The 18,440-nt window shown below is 46.7% G+C and overlaps 1 protein-coding gene across 1 annotated transcript; it reads left to right on the plus strand.

The window, feature by feature from the left end:
• The first annotated feature begins 259 nt into the window (after positions 1-259).
• On the plus strand, positions 260-4,625 carry LOC141049522 (keratin, type II cytoskeletal cochleal-like). The gene is made up of 9 exons (XM_073546065.1): positions 260-676; positions 1,480-1,688; positions 2,372-2,432; positions 2,729-2,824; positions 2,917-3,081; positions 3,168-3,293; positions 3,373-3,593; positions 3,803-3,831; positions 4,489-4,625. The coding sequence occupies exons 1-9, from the start codon at positions 260-262 to the stop codon at positions 4,623-4,625; spliced, it is 1,461 nt and encodes a 486-aa protein (XP_073402166.1).
• Positions 4,626-18,440: the final 13,815 nt, after the last annotated feature.

Genomic DNA, 18,440 nt, shown 5'->3' on the forward strand with positions numbered 1-18,440 from the left:
TTTAAGAAGTGAAATCATGACACATATTTAAAAGCTTTTTTTTGCCGACACTGTTTTATTTAGTTTAGATAATACAGGCGTGTAGCTTATATGATTTCTATAAAAGTTGATGATGCTACAATAGTAATAGTGCATTAAGAATGGAAACACCCAGTTTGAGTATAAAAGTTCCATGTAACAGCTGTAGAAGACAGCAGTCGAGAGGCTTCTTCTGAGCACTTCACATCCTCTTCCAGCTAACTTTCCAAGAAGAACCATCATGTCTCATCACTCCATCCTCTCCTCCTCTGGACACAAGCACTTCAGCTCTTGTTCAGTAGCTTTACCCAAACATTCCAGCTCTCACAGCATCTTATCCCACTCTTCTAAACACATAGGACATGGACACAAGACTAAACATTGCTTCAGCAGCTCAAGTGCTCACAACATAGGATCCAAGGGTCACAAGATGTCATATGGAAGTCTACATAAAAGTGGACATGGATCTGGATTTGGAGGAATGGGTGGTGGTCTTGGAGGACAATCAGGATGTGGAGGTATCACCCCTGTGACTGTGAACGAAAGTCTTCTGGCTCCACTTAACTTGGAGCTTGACACTAACATCCAAAGTGTTAGAAATGATGAAAAGAACCAAATTAAAGGCCTCAACAATCAGTTTGCTTCCTTTATTGACAAGGTAAGAAAACTGGAAGTTTAGATATGCTGCTGTATGTTTTTCACAGAAAGAAAATATAAAATTATTTGTACATTCCCATGCTCACCCCTCATATACATGAAAAATTAAGTTGATACCAGCAGACTGAATTACTTTTCTAACTGCTGCTTTTAGCATAAACTGCATGAAAAAAGTTGCAAGCTGTGACTTGCATCAATTTTACATAAAAAATTGTGACTTTTCTTGGCATTTGTCAAATTTGAAGTTTCAAGAAAAGTGACTGTGTGTTTCACATAGTGGGCATTGACTCCAAGTTTACTAGTGATTTATTAACAGGAAAGACAGAAAACATAGTAAACTTCGGTACAAGTACCTTCAGGATTTTTCAAATATTCAAATGTGCCAAATGTATTAAATCACATTTGTATTTTTGTAAATTAGGTGCAAATCCCTCCAACTTTCAATTTTCCAAGACTAGCATTAAAAATCTGAGCCCAAACTTTTTCAAATGGAGATGGTAAGCAAGGCTCATTTAGTGCCTACACCAGTTCTGCTCAGGTTCTGTTACCTTAAGGCACCAAATGAAATTAATGGAATCTCCCAATATTCATAACCATAGTTGCAAGTAGCTTGGATATATTTATGGTCACGTGAAAAAGCTACCAATTCAAAATACTGTAAAAAATAGAATCCAACAGGCACAGAAGAAACTACAATCGTATTTTACCAGGTCACATAGATGACAATTATCTAAATATTAGTAGAACTAAGAAAAAAATCACTATTTACTAACTCATCTTTATGGATATTTTTTTCCCACAAAGGTGAGATTTCTGGAGCAGCAAAATAAGATGCTGGAAACCAAATGGTCCCTTCTGCAAGAAAAAAGGACAGCCCGTTTTCAGATCGAACCTTTGTTTGAGGCTTTTATCAGCAACCTCAGAAGTCAACTGGAGAACCTGGCATGTGAGAGAGCTCGGCTGGACACAGAGAGAAACAACATGGAAAGAACTGTTGAAGACCTGAGAAGAAGGTACTAACTGTCCAATTGTTTGTATTTCTCCCAACATTAAGTATCATTACTATGGAATTTATATGATCTAATCCTTACATTCTCCCATCTTGAATATAATATATTTTTTTGCAGCTAAAATCTTTAACATTCATTTTTTGGAAACTTTCTAATTGAAAATTCAGACACTGTTGCAATGCTGTCCTATATTCAGATAGTAGTGGATAGAGGTCTGGGTGCATGGCTGTTCTTCAGCCTTGGTTGCTGCCAATGTGGTCCTCCATTGCATACCGCATGAAAAAGTGATAATAGGGTTCCATTTTAATTTTTGGGCCATTCATCCAATTCTATGGTGCTGTGTTGTTGCATTTGTTGCCATATTGTATTACATTCAATATTAAAAATAGGGCTTACCCGAATAAGATTGTCAACAAAGAGATCAGATCTTTTTGATGTGTCGTCTAGTCAGCCATTTAAATGCTTTATGGATCATGAGTTTACAGAATACCTGAGTGACTTTTATTCATGGATGAACTTTATAGCAGCAAGTTGAAGTCTTTGTGCATATTTAACAAGGCCCTCTCCCACCTTCCTTGTGCCATTCACATTACCTTTGTCTTCTTGTGGTAGAATGGTCTTCAAAAAATAAGTTATCAAATAAAAAGTCACACACAAGATATTAACCAATAGTGTGTTCCCTACAGCTATGAAGAAGAGCTGAACCGTCGCACAGCAGCAGAGAATGAATTTGTCAGTTTAAAGAGAGTAAGTCTAAAAAGTGTAAAAATAACTATGGTATGCTAAAACCAGTAAAAGGGATTATTCATCACTGTGGTCAGTGACTGGCTGCCTCCGTCATGCGCTGTCCCTCTGGAAGATGAACTCAGGTATGATGCACAGGAGCTGTGAGAGATTGGTTGGTAGAATATAGGTTTTTATTCTTAGACAACATGGGTTTTTAAAATAAAAAAAGCGAGGGCAACCCCTTTAAGAGAACATGAAAATGTAGATATGATATGTATGTATTACATATAATTTTATGAATTATATATGTGCCTTAGGATGTTGACGCTGCCTTTATGAACAAAGCTGAACTTCAGGCCAGGGCTGACTCTCTCTCTGATGAAATCAACTTCTTAAGGACTTTATATGATGCGGTAATTTTGCTACTTGCGATTAATTTCCATTGAATACTTTATTAGTTGCATTGTATAATATAATATTATATACATTAACTCTTGTTTTACAGGAGATCAGTCAGCTCCAGGCTCAGATCTCAGACACCTCAGTAGTTGTGTCCATGGACAACAGCCGAGACCTGGACATGGACAGCATCATCGCCGAGGTCAGAGCCCAATATGAAGAGATTGCCAACAGGAGCAGAGCTGAGGCCGAAGCCATGTACCAGTCAAGGGTAAAGATAAAACATGAGCACATAACTCAATTCTGTCTGGAATAACAGGATTTGTTTTAATCCTTGAATATTCTTTGGGCTGGCAGTTTGATGAGCTGCGTATGGCAGCAGGAAGAAATGGAGATGATCTGCAGAGCAGCAGAAATGAGATTGCTGGACTTACTCAAACAATCCAGAGACTTAAAGGAGAGATTGAATGTGCTAAGGCCCAGGTAAAAACAACAAAATTCAGTGAATAACACATTTTACCTGAGAATCCAAACAACAATACTAATCTTCACATATTTCTAGCGGGCTGCCCTGGAAGCTGCCATTGCAGAGGCTGAAGAACATGGCGAAGCTGCTGTCCGAGATGCAAAGAGAAAACTGGCAGAACTGGAGTCTGCCCTACAGAAGGCCAAGCAGGACATGGCTCGCCAACTGAGGGAATACCAGGAGTTGATGAACGTCAAACTGGCTCTGGATATCGAGATTGCCACTTACAAGAAAATGCTGGAAGGGGAAGAATGCAGGTAAATACAGTACAATCTCCGATGACGTTGTAGTATAGCAGCTTTTAGTCTTCTTTCTCAACTAGGGTATAATGTGTAAAATTATGTACAGCCATAATGTGCCTACATGGTAAAATGCTGTCATTGTATTTCATAGTAATCATAAAACGAGACACAAATATGTTAGTAAAGAACCAGCATACAACTCAAAAAATTATGTTCTGTTTCAGGATGTCTGGTGACAGCTCTGTGAATATATGTAAGTATCCGTAATTCCATTGATATCTTTATACCGCAAGAGGAACAACTTGTCAGGTTCCTCTACTCTTGAGATTCATAGTATTCATATCTGAAACATTTTTGTCATAAATGCCTAGTGGGTTCAACTTCTAAGACATATGGAATTCTTCAGCTCCCAGTTCACACTTGACAAAGAAGGAGACAGGTTGGCCACACATTCAAGAGGCTAACAGAGCCGGTCTTCACATAATTTCCCCTAATGCCACCCCTAAAGTGCACCATGCCCAATGCCACTCCTTGCCATTACTCTTTTTAATATGATGGAATGAGCTGAAAATAGAGGATACTCACTGCAAAAGTTCAAGGAAGGCCTGGATGCCTTTATTGATAGATATATAACAGGATATGGGCACGAGATTTTGTGATGGGATGTTAATATATCGAACCGGTCTGATTGCCATATGTGGAGTCAGGAAATAAATTTTCCCCTAATATGGGGAGCTTAGCATGGGTTTTTTGCCTTTATCTTAATCAACATATTAGGCTGTCGGTTAAACACAATGAATTTCTTTCCACCTTAAAAGCTATTAGCCATTGAACATTATCATTTTAACTTTCTATTAAAACTTGTTTATCCAATAATTTGTGAAACTAATTTGTTTCCAACATTCTGCAGCTGTTCTACACTCCAGCACTGGAGGAAAACATCATTCAGGAGGCCACCATGGTGGACATCACCATTCTCATCACCACCACAAATCCAACACCCATGTCTCCAGCAAGCATCATTCTGGCCACAGTCACCATTGTTGAAGTGGATTGGTGGACTATAGGTCCAGAATACCCAGTGGATATCATTATAGCATATATTTAGAAATAGTCCAATGTGTTTTATTCTGGTTGTTTCACTTGAATTTTTAAGATGCATTGTAATAGCGAGTGCTTGTCTATGCTGCCTTCAATAAACTGAGCTGATTGCAAAACTCGTTACCTGATTACTCTTGGTTCTTATAAAGCGATGATAAGTGATGGCATAATAAAACATACAAAATTATCTATTGCCATAAAATAATCTTTTGGATTTCACACATTTATTGCTGGGCAAAGGTAGCAAATTAGTAATAGAGAGTAAAATTGGGCAAAATTACCACCAGGATACAAAGACTTAAATTTACTTAAAATACCAGTAAGGCTAGCTTCACACATCTATTTTCTTCTCATACATCACTAATGTGCTGGATCCATTTTTGGTCCTCATTTCAGTTATTACAACCCTTGTTGCATTCGTTTTTTTCAAATGAAGAAATGCATTTCTTACTTTCTTACTCCCATTAAGCAGTAAAATATGTAGTGCAGACATGACCTCTGTGTCTTATCCGTTTTTTTCACAAATCCATTGACTTGGACTGTGAAGTTTGGTCTGCAGCACTGATCAATGTAGGACATGGATCTATTTTCTTGATTTGGCTAACAATTAGTCCAGAAAAAAAATGGCTTGTGGAAAGGTACATTGATTGATAATGGATCCATAATGGGCCGAATGATGAGTCAAATACCCCCAAAAGCAAGCTGTAATATCACAAGTTTAGATGACTCCTTCATTCTCTTTTTTTAGCATTAAAGTAATATATAATCATAGGTTCCTCATATTCATGCCTATTGACTTCTGAGCATGACTTCACTGATTATTGAACATGATTTTTTATACAATACATGAAGAACGACTATTCCTTTCTATTACATCAAAGTTAGCGAATGAAACCACATTTGAGATATACAACAATCATCCACGATTTTATTCTCTTACTAATTGGACAATTTTCCATTTTTTGGATTTCATTTTTTCCTCCTCATCTTGAAAGAGTTATAAATAGTGTTGAGCGATACCACCCGATACTGAAAAATATCGTATCGGAATGGATCGGCCGATCTAAAAAAGTATCGGGTATCGCCGATTCCGATCCCGGAAGTCCCATTCAAGTCAATGGAACAGAAATATCGGAATTAAAAAACCCTTTCTTTCCCTGTTGGTTAATTCTACATGGAGAAAAGCAACTAATAATAATGTAGAATGTATTGTTGGAGGTGTAGGAGACATTAAAGCCATAGAGGTTTAGCCCAATGAAATGGAATAGCAGGAATTTTTTCTTTTTTTAAAGACGTTCGTAGTTACAAAGATATTGACTATGTTAAAGTCTTTAATTTTTTGCCAGATATGTATGTTTCACTACTTCCATGCTCTTCACCTTCTTTTTTACTTCTCCCACACTTTCTCCTTCATCATCTTCAGCAGCAGTATCTTCTTCTTCTTCTTCTTCTTCTTCTTCTTCTTCTTCTTCTTCTTCTTCTTCTTCTTCTTCCTATTCTTCTTTTTCTTCCTATTCTTCTTCTTCTTCTTCCTCCTATTCTTCTTCTTCTTCCTATTCTTCTTCTTCTTCCTATTCTTCTTCATCATATTCTTATTTGTGTCAGGCATTCCCTGTAGTTGTTATCTCTAAAAGTTTGAAGATTACACCTTCCGTTCAGCCTGTCACAAAAGATTTACAACAGGATTTGTCTGCGTTCAGTTTGGCCTGCAGCAGCAGGCCTTTTCCAGGGGCACCACGAGGAGGAACGGACTCACCCCCATACACTGCTTAGTCTTCTTCTGCTTATAAATTTCATAATCTCATTTGCTCAGATTTTTAGTCTTATGCTTAATGTTCTTCTGCTTTTGGTTTTTATGCTTCTTGGTCTTCTGTCTCTTGTTGTTCTGCATCTTGGTGGTTGTCTTCCTGTTCTTTGTCCTCTTGGTCATCTTCTTCAGGGTCATCTTTTAGGTATTGTTCTGTGTGGTCTTCAGGGTCGTCGTCTTCAGGGTCATTGTCAGGGAGATCCAGAGTGAGAATCAAAAACCATTTCCACAAGCTTGAACTTTGAAAAGTAGCAGAAGTTACAAGAAGGCTGAGGAACTGGCGAGAACCAGCTGATGGTACTGGAACCCGGAGTGGCAGCAGAATGAACAAGAATGAACAAGAGCCAATGGCACAACCGTGGACGAGCTGACGGTGCTGGAACATGGTTACTAAGCAGGAGGTACCTGTGCTCCAAAGCACTGCCAAGGACCAGCAGACGTTGGTGGAACTCGAATACCGACAAGGAGGCACCTAGGCCAAAGGCACTGCCGAGAACCAGCTGACGGTGCAGGAACCCAGATGGGCAGCAGAAGCTGCAAGAGCAAATGAAACTAGCGAGGACCAGCTGACAGTGCTGGAACCCGGAGGGGCAGCAGAAGGAACAAGAGCCAATGGGACAACCGTGGAACAGCTGACGGTGCTGGAACACGGTTACCAAGCAGGCGGTACCTGTGCTCCAAAGCACTACCAAGGACCAGCAGACGTTCCTGGAACTCGGATACCGACAAGGAGGCACCTAGGCCAAAGGCTCTGCCGGGAACCAGCTGACGTTGCTGGAACCCAGATGGGTAGCAGAAGGTACCCATGATTAACAAAGTGTCGCGTCCGCGAGAAGGCCGCATTTACCGAAACCCACAGTCCTACAGGGGGTGATTTTCCTATTGGCACTATGGAACCAGCCTTTGTTACCAGAACCCGCAGTCCACATAGGAAGCACTGCAGGCACCATAGACTCGGCTAACCCGACCGCAACACGACAGGACAACGTATCAGTGGCAAAGTGACGTTAACACTACCCGGAAACAGCAGGCGTGCTGTAACCAGACTGGGCAGGAGGGAGTGCCCGTGCCAAAGAAACTTCCGAGAACCAGCTGACGGTGCTGGAACCCGGAGGGGTAGCATTAGCTACAAGAGTCAATGGAACTACCGAGAACCAGCTGACGGTGCTGGAACCCAGAGTGGCAGCAGAAGGAACAACAGCCAATGGCACAACCGTGGACCAGCTGACGGTGCTGGAACACGGTTACTAAGCTGGAGGTACCTGTGCTAAAAAGCACTACCAAGGACCAGCAGACGTTGCTGGAACTCGGATACCAAGAAGGAGGCACCTAGGCCAAAGGCACTGCCGAGAACCAGCTGACGGTGCTGGAACCCGGATGGGTAGCAGAAGGTACCCAGGAAAAAGCAAAGTTGCAAGGCCGTGAGCCGGCCGCAGTTACCGAAACCCACAGTCCAACAGGGGGTGCTTGTCCTATTGGCACTACGGAACCAGCCTTTATTACCAGAACCCGCAGCCCACATAGGAAGCACCAAAACTGCAGGCACCATAGACTCGGCTAACCCAACCGCAACAGGACAGGACAACGTATCGGTGGCAAAGTGACGTTGACACTATCCGGAAACAGCAGGCGTGCTGGAACCAGGCTGGGCAGGAGGGAGTGCCCGTGCCAAAGACACTTCCGAGAACCAGCTGACGGTGCTGGAACCCGGAGGGGTAGCATTAGCTACAAGAGTCAATGGAACTACCAGGAACCAGCTGACGGTGCGGGAACCCAGAGTGGCTGCAGAAGGAACAACAGCCAATGGAACAACCGTGGACCAGCTGACGGTGCTGGAACACGGTTACTAAGCAGGAGGTACCTGTGCTAAAAAGCACTACCAAAGACCAGCAGACGTTGCTGGAACTCGGATACCAAGAAGGAGGCACCTAGGCCAAAGGCACTGCCAAGAACCAGCTGACGGTGCTGGAACCCGGATGGGTAGCAGAAGGTACCCAGGAAAAAGCAAAGTTGCAAGGCCGTGAGCCGGCCGCAGTTACCGAAACCCACAGTCCAACAGAGGGTGCATGTCCTATTGGCACTACGGAACTAGCCTTTATTACCAGAACCCGCAGCCCACATAGGAAGCACGAAAACTACAGGCACCATAGACTCGGCTAACCCAACCGCAACACGACAGGACAACGTATCGGTGGCAAAGTGACGTTGACACTACCCGGAAACAGCAGGCGTGCAGGAACCAGGCTGGGCAGGAGGGAGTGCTCGTGCCAAAGACACTTCCGAGAACCAGCTGACGGTGCTGGAACCCGGAGGGGTAGCATTAGCTACAAGAGTCAATGGAACTACCGGGAACCAGCTGACGGTGCTGGAACCCAGAGTGGCAGCAGAAGGAACAACAGCCAATGGCACAACCGTGGACCAGCTGATGGTGCTGGAACACGGTTACTAAGCAGGAGGTACCTGTGCTAAAAAGCACTACCAAGGACCAGCAGACGTTGCTGGAACTCGGATACAGAGAAGGAGGCACCTAGGCCAAAGGCTCTGCTGAAAGCCAGCTGACGGTGCTGGAACCCGGATGGGTAGCAGAAGCTGCAAGAGCAAATGACACTAGCGAGGACCAGCTGACGGTGCTGGAACCCGGAGGGGCAGCAGAAGGAACAAGAGCCAATGTGACAACCGTGGACCAGCTGACGGTGCTAGAACACGGTTTCTAAGCAGGAGGTACCTGTGCTAAAAAGCACTACCAAGGACCAGCAGACGTTGCTGGAACTCAGATACCGAGAAGGAGGCACTTAGGCCAAAGGATCTGCTGAGAGCCAGCTGACGGTGCTGGAACCCGGATGGGTAGCAGAAGCTGCAAGAGCAAATGACACTAGCGAGGACCAGCTGACGGTGCTGGAACCAGGAGGGGCAGCAGAAGGAACAAGAGCCAATGGGACAACCGTGGACCAGCTGACGGTGCTAGAACACAGTTTCTAAGCAGGAGGCACCTGTGCTAAAAAGCACTACCAAGGACCAGCAGACATTGCTGGAACTTGGCTGGGCAGGAGGGAGTACCTGTGGCAAACACTCTTCTGAGCAGCAACATGCGATGTTGAAGACCAGGGGTCAATCAGGCAGCAGGCTGTGGCCAACTTGGAGCGAGTTTTATATTGGTTGTACACAACTACTGATTGTAACCGTTATCCACTTTGTCCTCTGGCTCTACTGTCTCTAGTATTTCCCCTGGCCTCCAACCACGGCAGTTGCTGCTCTGCAGAGTTGTCTGCAAAATCCACACTTGTTTCTGAGTTACTGGGGCTCAGTCACGTCAGTTGATCCCCTGATGTGTGTCCGGCAAGGTGTCCTGCTCTGTCCATATTCCCACAACTATTAATGGGAATGGGGACAGAGCAGGAGACATTGCCGGACACATCACAGGGGATCAACTGACGTGACTGAGCCCCAGTAACACAGGAACAAGTGTGGATTGTGCAGATGGCACATCAGAGCAGCGACTGGCGGGGTTGGAGGCCAGGGGAAATACTAGAGACAGTACAGCCAGAAGCCTAAGTGGACCACGGTTAAAAGTCAGTAGTAGTGTGATGTTGGAGGCAGCAGGAGACTTTGCCATCCGCACAGCAGGGGAACAGCTGGCGTTACTGAACCCCACAGACACAGGAGCGAGTGTTTCTGTCATAGTTTGAACAGGGTTCTTGCCCTGCACTCACAGGGTTAAGTGTTCGTGGCCTCTTTCTGGATCTGGGAGGGGTATTTATACTCACTCTTTACCAGGGTTCTCTGTCAGCTATACTGTTGTTCTGGTGTGTCTGACCCCTGGTGTGCGTGTATTCTGCATTGCTTGTTTGCTTCCCGTGTATGACCCGGCCTGTTCCCTCACTCTGTACTCCGTCTCTCGCTTTGGTACTACTGTCTTCTCCGGTTCTGACCTCCTGGCTTGGCTATCGTTACTCCGTTACAGTTTGTCCCTATTGTACCATCTATTGCCAGTTCTGGTTTTCTGACCTATTGCTACGTCCTGACTATCCTTTCTGTCTTAACCCCGTGATACTGTATTGCTATCTGGTGCTTTGACCCTGCCTTCGTCTGGTTTCTGTCTCTGTCTATGCCCCTTGGTAACATTGTCCCGTAGTTACCTTTCTAGGAGTTTCCCTGCAGCTTCTAGATCTGTGGAGCTTAGGCCACGCCCCCAGCAGTCATGTGCTTGAGGTCCTGATACTCTGAAGCACGCATCGTCACCGCTGCTGCCCTGCTCCACAGGTATCTTTGAGTACTGTCTTTGTACTCAGGACACCCGCACTGGCTCAGTGAGCAAGTGCAGTGCGGTGTTCCTGACATTATAGCTGACCATTTCAGGGTTTTTTTTCCCCCTCTGGGGAAAAAAAAAAAAAAATGTGTGTTATCCTCATGGATCCCATACAAGCTTTGGCTGGTCAGGTCAAGCACCTGACCCAAATGTTCCACAAACTTAATGTGGAACAGCGCACGATGGTCCAGACCCAGCAACAGTTCGTGGATACGGTACAGGGGGCTGCCGCTACAGGGGATTCTTGTGCTGGGGATAGAGATGTGTCATTGGCATTCCCAGAATCTCCGGTCAAATTGCCAGACCTTTTCTCAGGGGATAAAAAGGAGTTCAGGTCTTTCAGAGAAGGATGCAAGCTGTTTTTTTCTCTGAGGCCCCGCTCTTCCGGGGATGAGTTCCAGAGGGTGGGGGTCGTCATTTCCCTACTTCGGGGGGCTCCACAGGCATGGGCTTTCTCTCTCTCTTCCTCTGCTCCTGAACGCATGTCTGTGAATTTGTTCTTTGAGGCTCTGGGGCACATTTATGATGAGCCTGATAGAGTGCATCTGGCAGAGGATATGGTGATGAGTGTGACACAGGGAAGGAACTCTGCTGAATGGTTCTGCTCTGAGTTCAGGCGCTGGGCAGCGGAGGTCTCCTGGGATGACGCTGCCCTCCGGGGTTTGTTCTGTAGAGGCCTGTCCGAACGTTTGAAAGATGCCCTAGCCCTTCATCCTCCACCGGATTCTTTGGAGGACGCTATGATCCAGGCTGTCGGCATGGACCGTAGGCTGCGGGCAAGAGGGGTCATGCTGCAGGAGACCCCTTTATTCTCCAATCTGAGAGACGCTGCATCTAGTCCTGAGCCCATTGAGGTTGGTGCCACGTCATTGGAGGAAAAAGAGAGGAGACACCGAAGAAACAACCAATTGTGCTTTTACTGTGGATCCGCTGGACATTGGAGAAGGAACTGTCCTTCTTGCCCTTCTTCAGTGAAGCCGTCAGGAAAACGACTGAGTCTGGGTAACAATCGAGGAGGTTGCCCAGACTCCCAGGTACCCTTTTACTCGCTTACTAAAATTCTGCTTCCGGTGGAACTGGAACTTACAGGCGGTCCGGTTGGGACTACCGCCTTTGTTGACTGTGGTTCTTCTATTAATCTGATCTATGCCAAAGTTGTGACTTTTCATAAGATAGGGACAGTCAGGTTAAAAGATCCTGTTAAAATCGTGGCAATTGATTCTTCTCCTATCACCCAGGAGGGAATTTGTTTCATGACTGATACCTTTTCTCTGAAAGTGGGTTCCACTCACGTGGAAAAATTAAGATGTTTTGTCATAAATAATCTGCCGGCTGGACTGATACTGGGTATGCCTTGGCTTCAATGTCACAATCCTACTATTGACTGGGTCACAGGGGAGATCATTCAGTGGGGTTGTATGGCTAATGGTCTATGTTGTAACTTGACAACCCTTGTCACCCCAGTAAAATCTGTGTCAGTGTCGTCTGTCGATCTGCAAGGTATTCCGGAGTGCCTGAAAGATTTTGAAGACATATTTTCTGAAAGTGAGGCTGAGGCGCTACCACCACATAGACCCTTTGATTGTGCCATTAATCTAGTCCCTGGAGCCAAGTTACCCAAGGCTCGCCTGTTCAATTTGTCCGGGCCCGAACGTCTAGCCATGAAGGAGTACATTACTGAGAGTCTCCGCAAAGGGCATATTAGGCCTTCTGTTTCACCTGTGGCAGCGGGCTTCTTTTTTGTTAAGAAAAAAGATGGTGGTTTGCGGCCGTGCCTCGACTTTCGGGAATTAAACAAAATTACTGTGAAAAATACATACCCTCTCCCCCTAATTCCTGATCTATGTAACCAACTCACCGGGGCCAAGTGGTTCTCTAAACTGGATTTACGTGGGGCATATAACCTTATAAGAGTCCGTGAAGGGGACGAATGGAAAACAGCATTCCTGACGACTGAAGGGCTGTTCGAAAACTTGGTTATGCCCTTTGGTCTCACCAACGCTCCTGCTGTTTTTTAGAATTTTATTAATGTAATTTTCTCTGATTTAATCGGTTGTTTTGTGGTTATCTATTTGGATGACATTCTGGTGTACTCGGTGGACAGTCAATCTCACTTGCACCATTTGCGGATGGTTCTCATGAGACTGAGGGAGAATCATTTGTATGCCAAGCTGGAAAAATGCTCATTTTTCATGCAAGAAGTATCCTTTCTGGGGTTGATTGTGTCAGGGGAGGGGTTCCGCATGGATCCTAAGAAAGTCCAGGCTGTTACGGAGTGGGTGCAACCTCATGACTTGAAAGGGGTGCAACGATTTTTGGGCTTTGCCAACTTTTATAGGAAATTTATTAAGGGCTTTTCGCAGGTGGTAAAGCCTCTAACGGACCTCACTCTCAAGGGAGCTGATGTAAAAAATTGGTCTGAAACTGCAAAAAACTCTTTCATGACATTAAAAAAGTGCTTTTCTTCAGCCCCTGTATTGGTACAACCCGACCCGTCAAGACCTTTTGTCGTGGAGGTTGACGCCTCGGAAGTGGGGGTGGGGGCAGTTTTGTCTCAGGGCCCTCCTACCCTTACTAACCTGAGGCCTTGCGCCTTCTTCTCTAAAAAATTTTCCTCTGCCGAGAGAAATTACGATGTCGGCAATAGAGAGTTGTTGGCGGTAAAGTTGGCTTTTGAAGAATGGAGGCATTTCCTGGAGGGGTCTGTTCATCCCATTACAGTCATCACTGATCACAAAAATTTGGCCTATATCGAGTCTGCCAAGAGATTGACCCCCAGACAGGCTCGGTGGGCGCTTTTTTTTTCTCGTTTTCAGTTTACCATCACATTCCGCCCGGGATCTAAAAACATCAAGGCTGATGCCTTATCCCGAAGCTTTGATTCGGTGTCCCCTCCAGAACCTCCCTCCTCCATTCTTCAGCCAGGAGTAGTGGTGGCCGAAATCTTATCTGAGTTACAGAGAGGGATTTTGGAGGCCCAGGCTCGGGCTCCTGGTGGTAAACCCCCGGGTAAATTGTTTGTACCGGAACGTTTCCGTCTCGGACTTATGCAGGAATTTCACGATTCTGTGTTGAGTGCTCATCCTGGGATTGCAGCTACCCAGGGGGCAATTGAGAGGGATTTCTGGTGGCCCTCTATGGTAACAGATATAAAAAATTTTGTGACTGCATGTGGGGTGTGCGCTCGTTCTAAAAGTTCTCAGGTCCGGCCGGCCGGGGAATTGGTGCCTTTGCCAATTCCGGATAGACCATGGACACATTTGTCCATGGATTTTATCACAAATCTTCCTTCTAGGGGCAACTCGGTGATATGGGTGGTGGTGGATAGGTTTTCAAAACAAGCTCACTTTGTACCTCTCCCCGCGTTACCATCTGCTGAAACCCTGGCCCGCTTATTTAGTCAGACAGAGGGGTACAGTTTGTAGCCAGGTTCTGGAGGGCTTTTTGCAAAAAGCTGGGGATTTCGTTGTCCTTCTCCTCTGCCTACCACCCAGAGTCTAATGGACAGACGGAGCGCACGAACCAGTCGTTGGAGCAGATTCTGAGATGCTTGGCCTCTTCCAGGCCGGAGGACTGGTGTGAGGTATTGCCCATGGCAGAGTTTGCATTCAACGGTCGTGTGAGTCAGTCTACTGGGAAGTCTCCTTTTCAGGTCAACTATGGCTTTAACCAACATTTTGGAGAGTTTTCCCGTATGGATTCAGGTTGTCCTGGTGCTGAGGATGTGACACAACGTCTTAGAATTCTTTGGAGGGAGGTTCAGAGGAATATTTCCAAGGCCCAGGAAAACTATAAGCGGTTTGCTGACAGGAGGAGGGGGCCAGGTCCAGCATTTGCAGTAGGGGAGAAGGTGTGGCTATCCACCCGCAATATCAAGCTTAAGATACCTTCTATAAATCTGGGCCCCAAGTTTATTGGCCCATACAAAGTTGTGGAGGTTGTTAACCCAGTAGCCTACCGACTGCAGCTGCCCACCTCCTTTAAAATTTCTAATGTCTTCCACAGGTCCATGTTAAAGCCTGTGGGGACGGTGAGAGAGGATCCCTCATCAAATGCTCCGCCAGTGCTGGTAGAGGGGCAGCTTGAGTATGAAGTAGGGCGCATTGTTGACTCCCGGTGGGTGCACCGGAGACTCCAGTATCTGATACACTGGAAGGGGTACTCTATGGAGGATAGGTCATGGGTTCCGGCCAGTTCGGTGCATGCCGATCGTCTGGTGCGGGCTTTCCACGCCAGATACCCAGACAAGCCTGGGGGTCCAGTGGCCCCCATTAAGAGGGGGGTACTGTCATAGTTTGAACAGGGTTCTTGCCCTGCACTCACAGGGTTAAGTGTTCGTGGCCTCTTTCTGGATCTGGGAGGGGTATTTATACTCACTCTTTACCAGGGTTCTCTGTCAGCTATACTGTTGTTCTGATGCGTCTGACCCCTGGTGTGCGTGTATTCTGCATTGCTTGTTTGCTTCCCGTGTATGACCCGGCCTGTTCCCTCACTCTGTACTCCGTCTCTCGCTTTGGTACTACTGTCTTCTCCGGTTCTGACCTCCTGGCTTGGCTATCATTACTCCGTTACAGTTTGTCCCTATTGTACCGTCTATTGCCCGTTCTGGTTTTCTGACCTATTGCTACGTCCTGACTATCCTTTCTGTCTTAACCCCGTGGTACTGTATTGCTATCTGGTGCTTTGACCCTGGCTTCGTCTGGTTTCTGTCTCTGTCTATGCCCCTTGGTAACATTGTCCCGTAGTTACCTTTCTAGGAGTTTCCCTGCAGCTCCTAGATCTGTGGAGCTTAGGCCATGCCCCCAGCAGTCATGTGCTTCAGGTCCTGATACTCTGAAGCTTGCATCGTCACCGCTGCTGCCCTGCTCCACAGGTATCTTTGAGTACTGTCTTTGTACTCAGGACACCCGCACTGGCTCAGTGAGCAAGTGCAGTGCGGTGTTCCTGACAGTTTCTATCTGTGCAGACGGCACTTCCAAGCTACAACTGGCTGTGTTGAAGCCCAGGATCAATGCTCCGAGCAGGCTGAGGCCTACTTGGAGCAAGTGGAAAATAACATGTAGTGTGATGTTGGAGGCAGCAGTAGACTTTGCCATCCGCACAGCAGGGGAACAGCTGGCGTTACCGAACCCCACTAACACAGGAGCTAGTGTGTGTTTCTCTGTTAAGACGGCACTTCTGAACACCAACTGACATTGTTGGAGCCCAGGATGAGGCATGGAGTTGGCTGAGGCCAACTTCCAGCACGTTTTATAGAGGTTGTAGACTACTACTGATTGTAACCATGCTCCACTTAGGCCTCTGGCTCCACTGTCTCTAGTATTTCCCCTGGCCTCCAACCCCACGAGTGACAGCTCTGAAGTGGCGTCAGCATGATCCACACTTGTTCCTGTGTTACTTGGCCTCAGTCCCGTCAGTTGATCCCCCGATGTGTGTCCAGCAAGGACTCCTGCTCTGTCCTCATTCACACTACTAGTAATGGGAATGTGGACAGAGCAGGAGACCTTTACGGACACACATCAGGGGATCAACTGACGTGACTGAGGCCAAGTAACACAGGAACAAGTGTGGATTGTGCTGACGCCACTTCAGAGCTGTCACTCGTGGGGTTGGAGGCCAGGGGAAATACTAGAGACAGTGGAGCCAGAGGCCAAAGTGGAGCATGGTTAAAAATCAGTTGTAGTTTGAATGTGGATGGAGCAGGAGACTTTGCCGTCCACACAGCAGGGGAGCAGCTGGCATTACTGAACCCCACAGACACAGGAGCGAGTGTTTCTATCTGTGCGGACGGCACTTCCAGGCTACAACTGGCTGTGTTGTAGCCCAGGATGAAGCATGCAGCAGGCGGAGGACAACTTGCAGCTGGTTTTATAGAGGTTGTAGACTACTACTGATTGTCGCCGTGCTCCACTATAGCCTCCGGCTCCACTGTCTCTAGTATTTCCCCAGGCCAACAACCCCGCCAGTTACAGCTGTGAAGTGAGGTCTGCACAATCCACACTTGTTCCTGTGTAACTGTGGCTCAGTCCTGTCTGTTGATCCCCTGATGTGTGTCTGGCAAGCTCTCCTGCTCAGTCCTCATTCACACTACTAGTAATGTGAATGTGGACAGAGCAAGAGACCTTGCCGGACACACATCAGGGGATCAACTGACGGGACTGAGCCACAGTAACTCAGGAACAAGTGTGGATTGTCCAGACGCCACTTCACAGCTGTAACTGGCGTGGTTGTTGGCCAGGGGAAATACTAGAGACAGTGGAGCCAGAGGCCTAAGTTGACCAAAGTTACAAATCTGTAGTAGTTTGCATGTGGAGGCAGCAGGAGACTTTGCCATCTACACAGCAGGGGAACAGCTGGTATTACTGAACCCCACTAACACAGGAGCTAGTGTGTTTTTCTCTGTGAAGACGGCACTTCTGAACACCAACTGACGTTGTTGGAGCCCAGGATGAGGCATGGAGCAGGCTGAGGCCTGATGGTGTTGGCATGTGGAGGCAGCAGGAGACTTTGCCGTCTACACAGCAGGGGAACAGCTGGCATTACTGAACCCCACTAACACAGGAGTTAGTGTGTTTTTCTCTGCGAAGACGGCACTTCTGAACACCAACTGACGTTGTTGGAGCCCAGGATGAGGCATGGAGCAGGCTGAGGCCTGATGGTGTTGGCATGTGGAGGCAGCAGGAGACTTTGCCGTCTACACAGCAGGGGAACAGCTGGCATTACTGAACCCCACTAACACAGGAGCTAGTGTGTTTTTCTCTGTGAAGACGGCACTTCTGAACACCAACTGGCGTTGTTGGAGCCCAGGATGAGGCATGGGGCAGGCTGAGGCCTGATGGTGTTGGCATGTGTATGGAGCAGGAGACATTGCCGTCTACACAGCAGGGGAACAGCAGGCATTACTGAACCCCATTGACACTGGAGCTAGAGTGTTTTTCTCTGTGGAGACGGCACTTCTGAACACCAACTGGCGTTGTTGGAGCCCAGGATGAGGCATGGAGCAGGCTGAGGCCTGATGGTGTTGGCATGTGGAGGCAGCAGGAGACTTTGCTGTCTACACAGCAGGGGAACAGCTGGCATTACTGAACCCCACTAACACAGGAGCTAGTGTGTTTTTCTCTGTGAAGACGGCACTTCTGAACACCAACTGACGTTGTTGGAGCCCAGGATGAGGCATGGAGCTGGCTGAGGCCAACTTGCAGCACGTTTTATAGAGGTAGGAGACTACAACTGATTGTAACCGTGCTCCACTATGGCCTCCGGCTCCACCGTCTCTAGTATTTCCCCTGGCCTCCAACCCCGCCAGTGACAGCTCTGAAGTGGCGTCAGCACAATCCACACTTGTTCCTGTGTTACTTGGGCTCAGTCCCGTCAGTTGATCCCCTGATGTGTGTCCGGCAAGGTCTCCTGCTCTGTCCTCATTCACACTACTAGTACTGGGAATGTGGACAGACCAGGAGACCTTGCCGGACACACATCAGGGGATCAACTGACATGACTGAGGCCAAGTAACACTGGAACAAGTGTGGATTATGCAGACGCCACTTAAGAACTGTCACTGGTGGGGTTGGAGGCCAGGGGAAATACTAGAGACGGTGGAGCCAGAGGCCTAAGTGGAGCAGGGTTAAAAGTAGTAGTTTGAATGTGG

The sequence above is a fragment of the Dendrobates tinctorius genome, unplaced genomic scaffold (genome assembly GCF_039654945.1).
Source record: "Dendrobates tinctorius isolate UK_male_01 unplaced genomic scaffold, ASM3965494v1 ptg000145l, whole genome shotgun sequence".
Taxonomy (NCBI): Eukaryota; Metazoa; Chordata; class Amphibia; order Anura; family Dendrobatidae; genus Dendrobates; species Dendrobates tinctorius.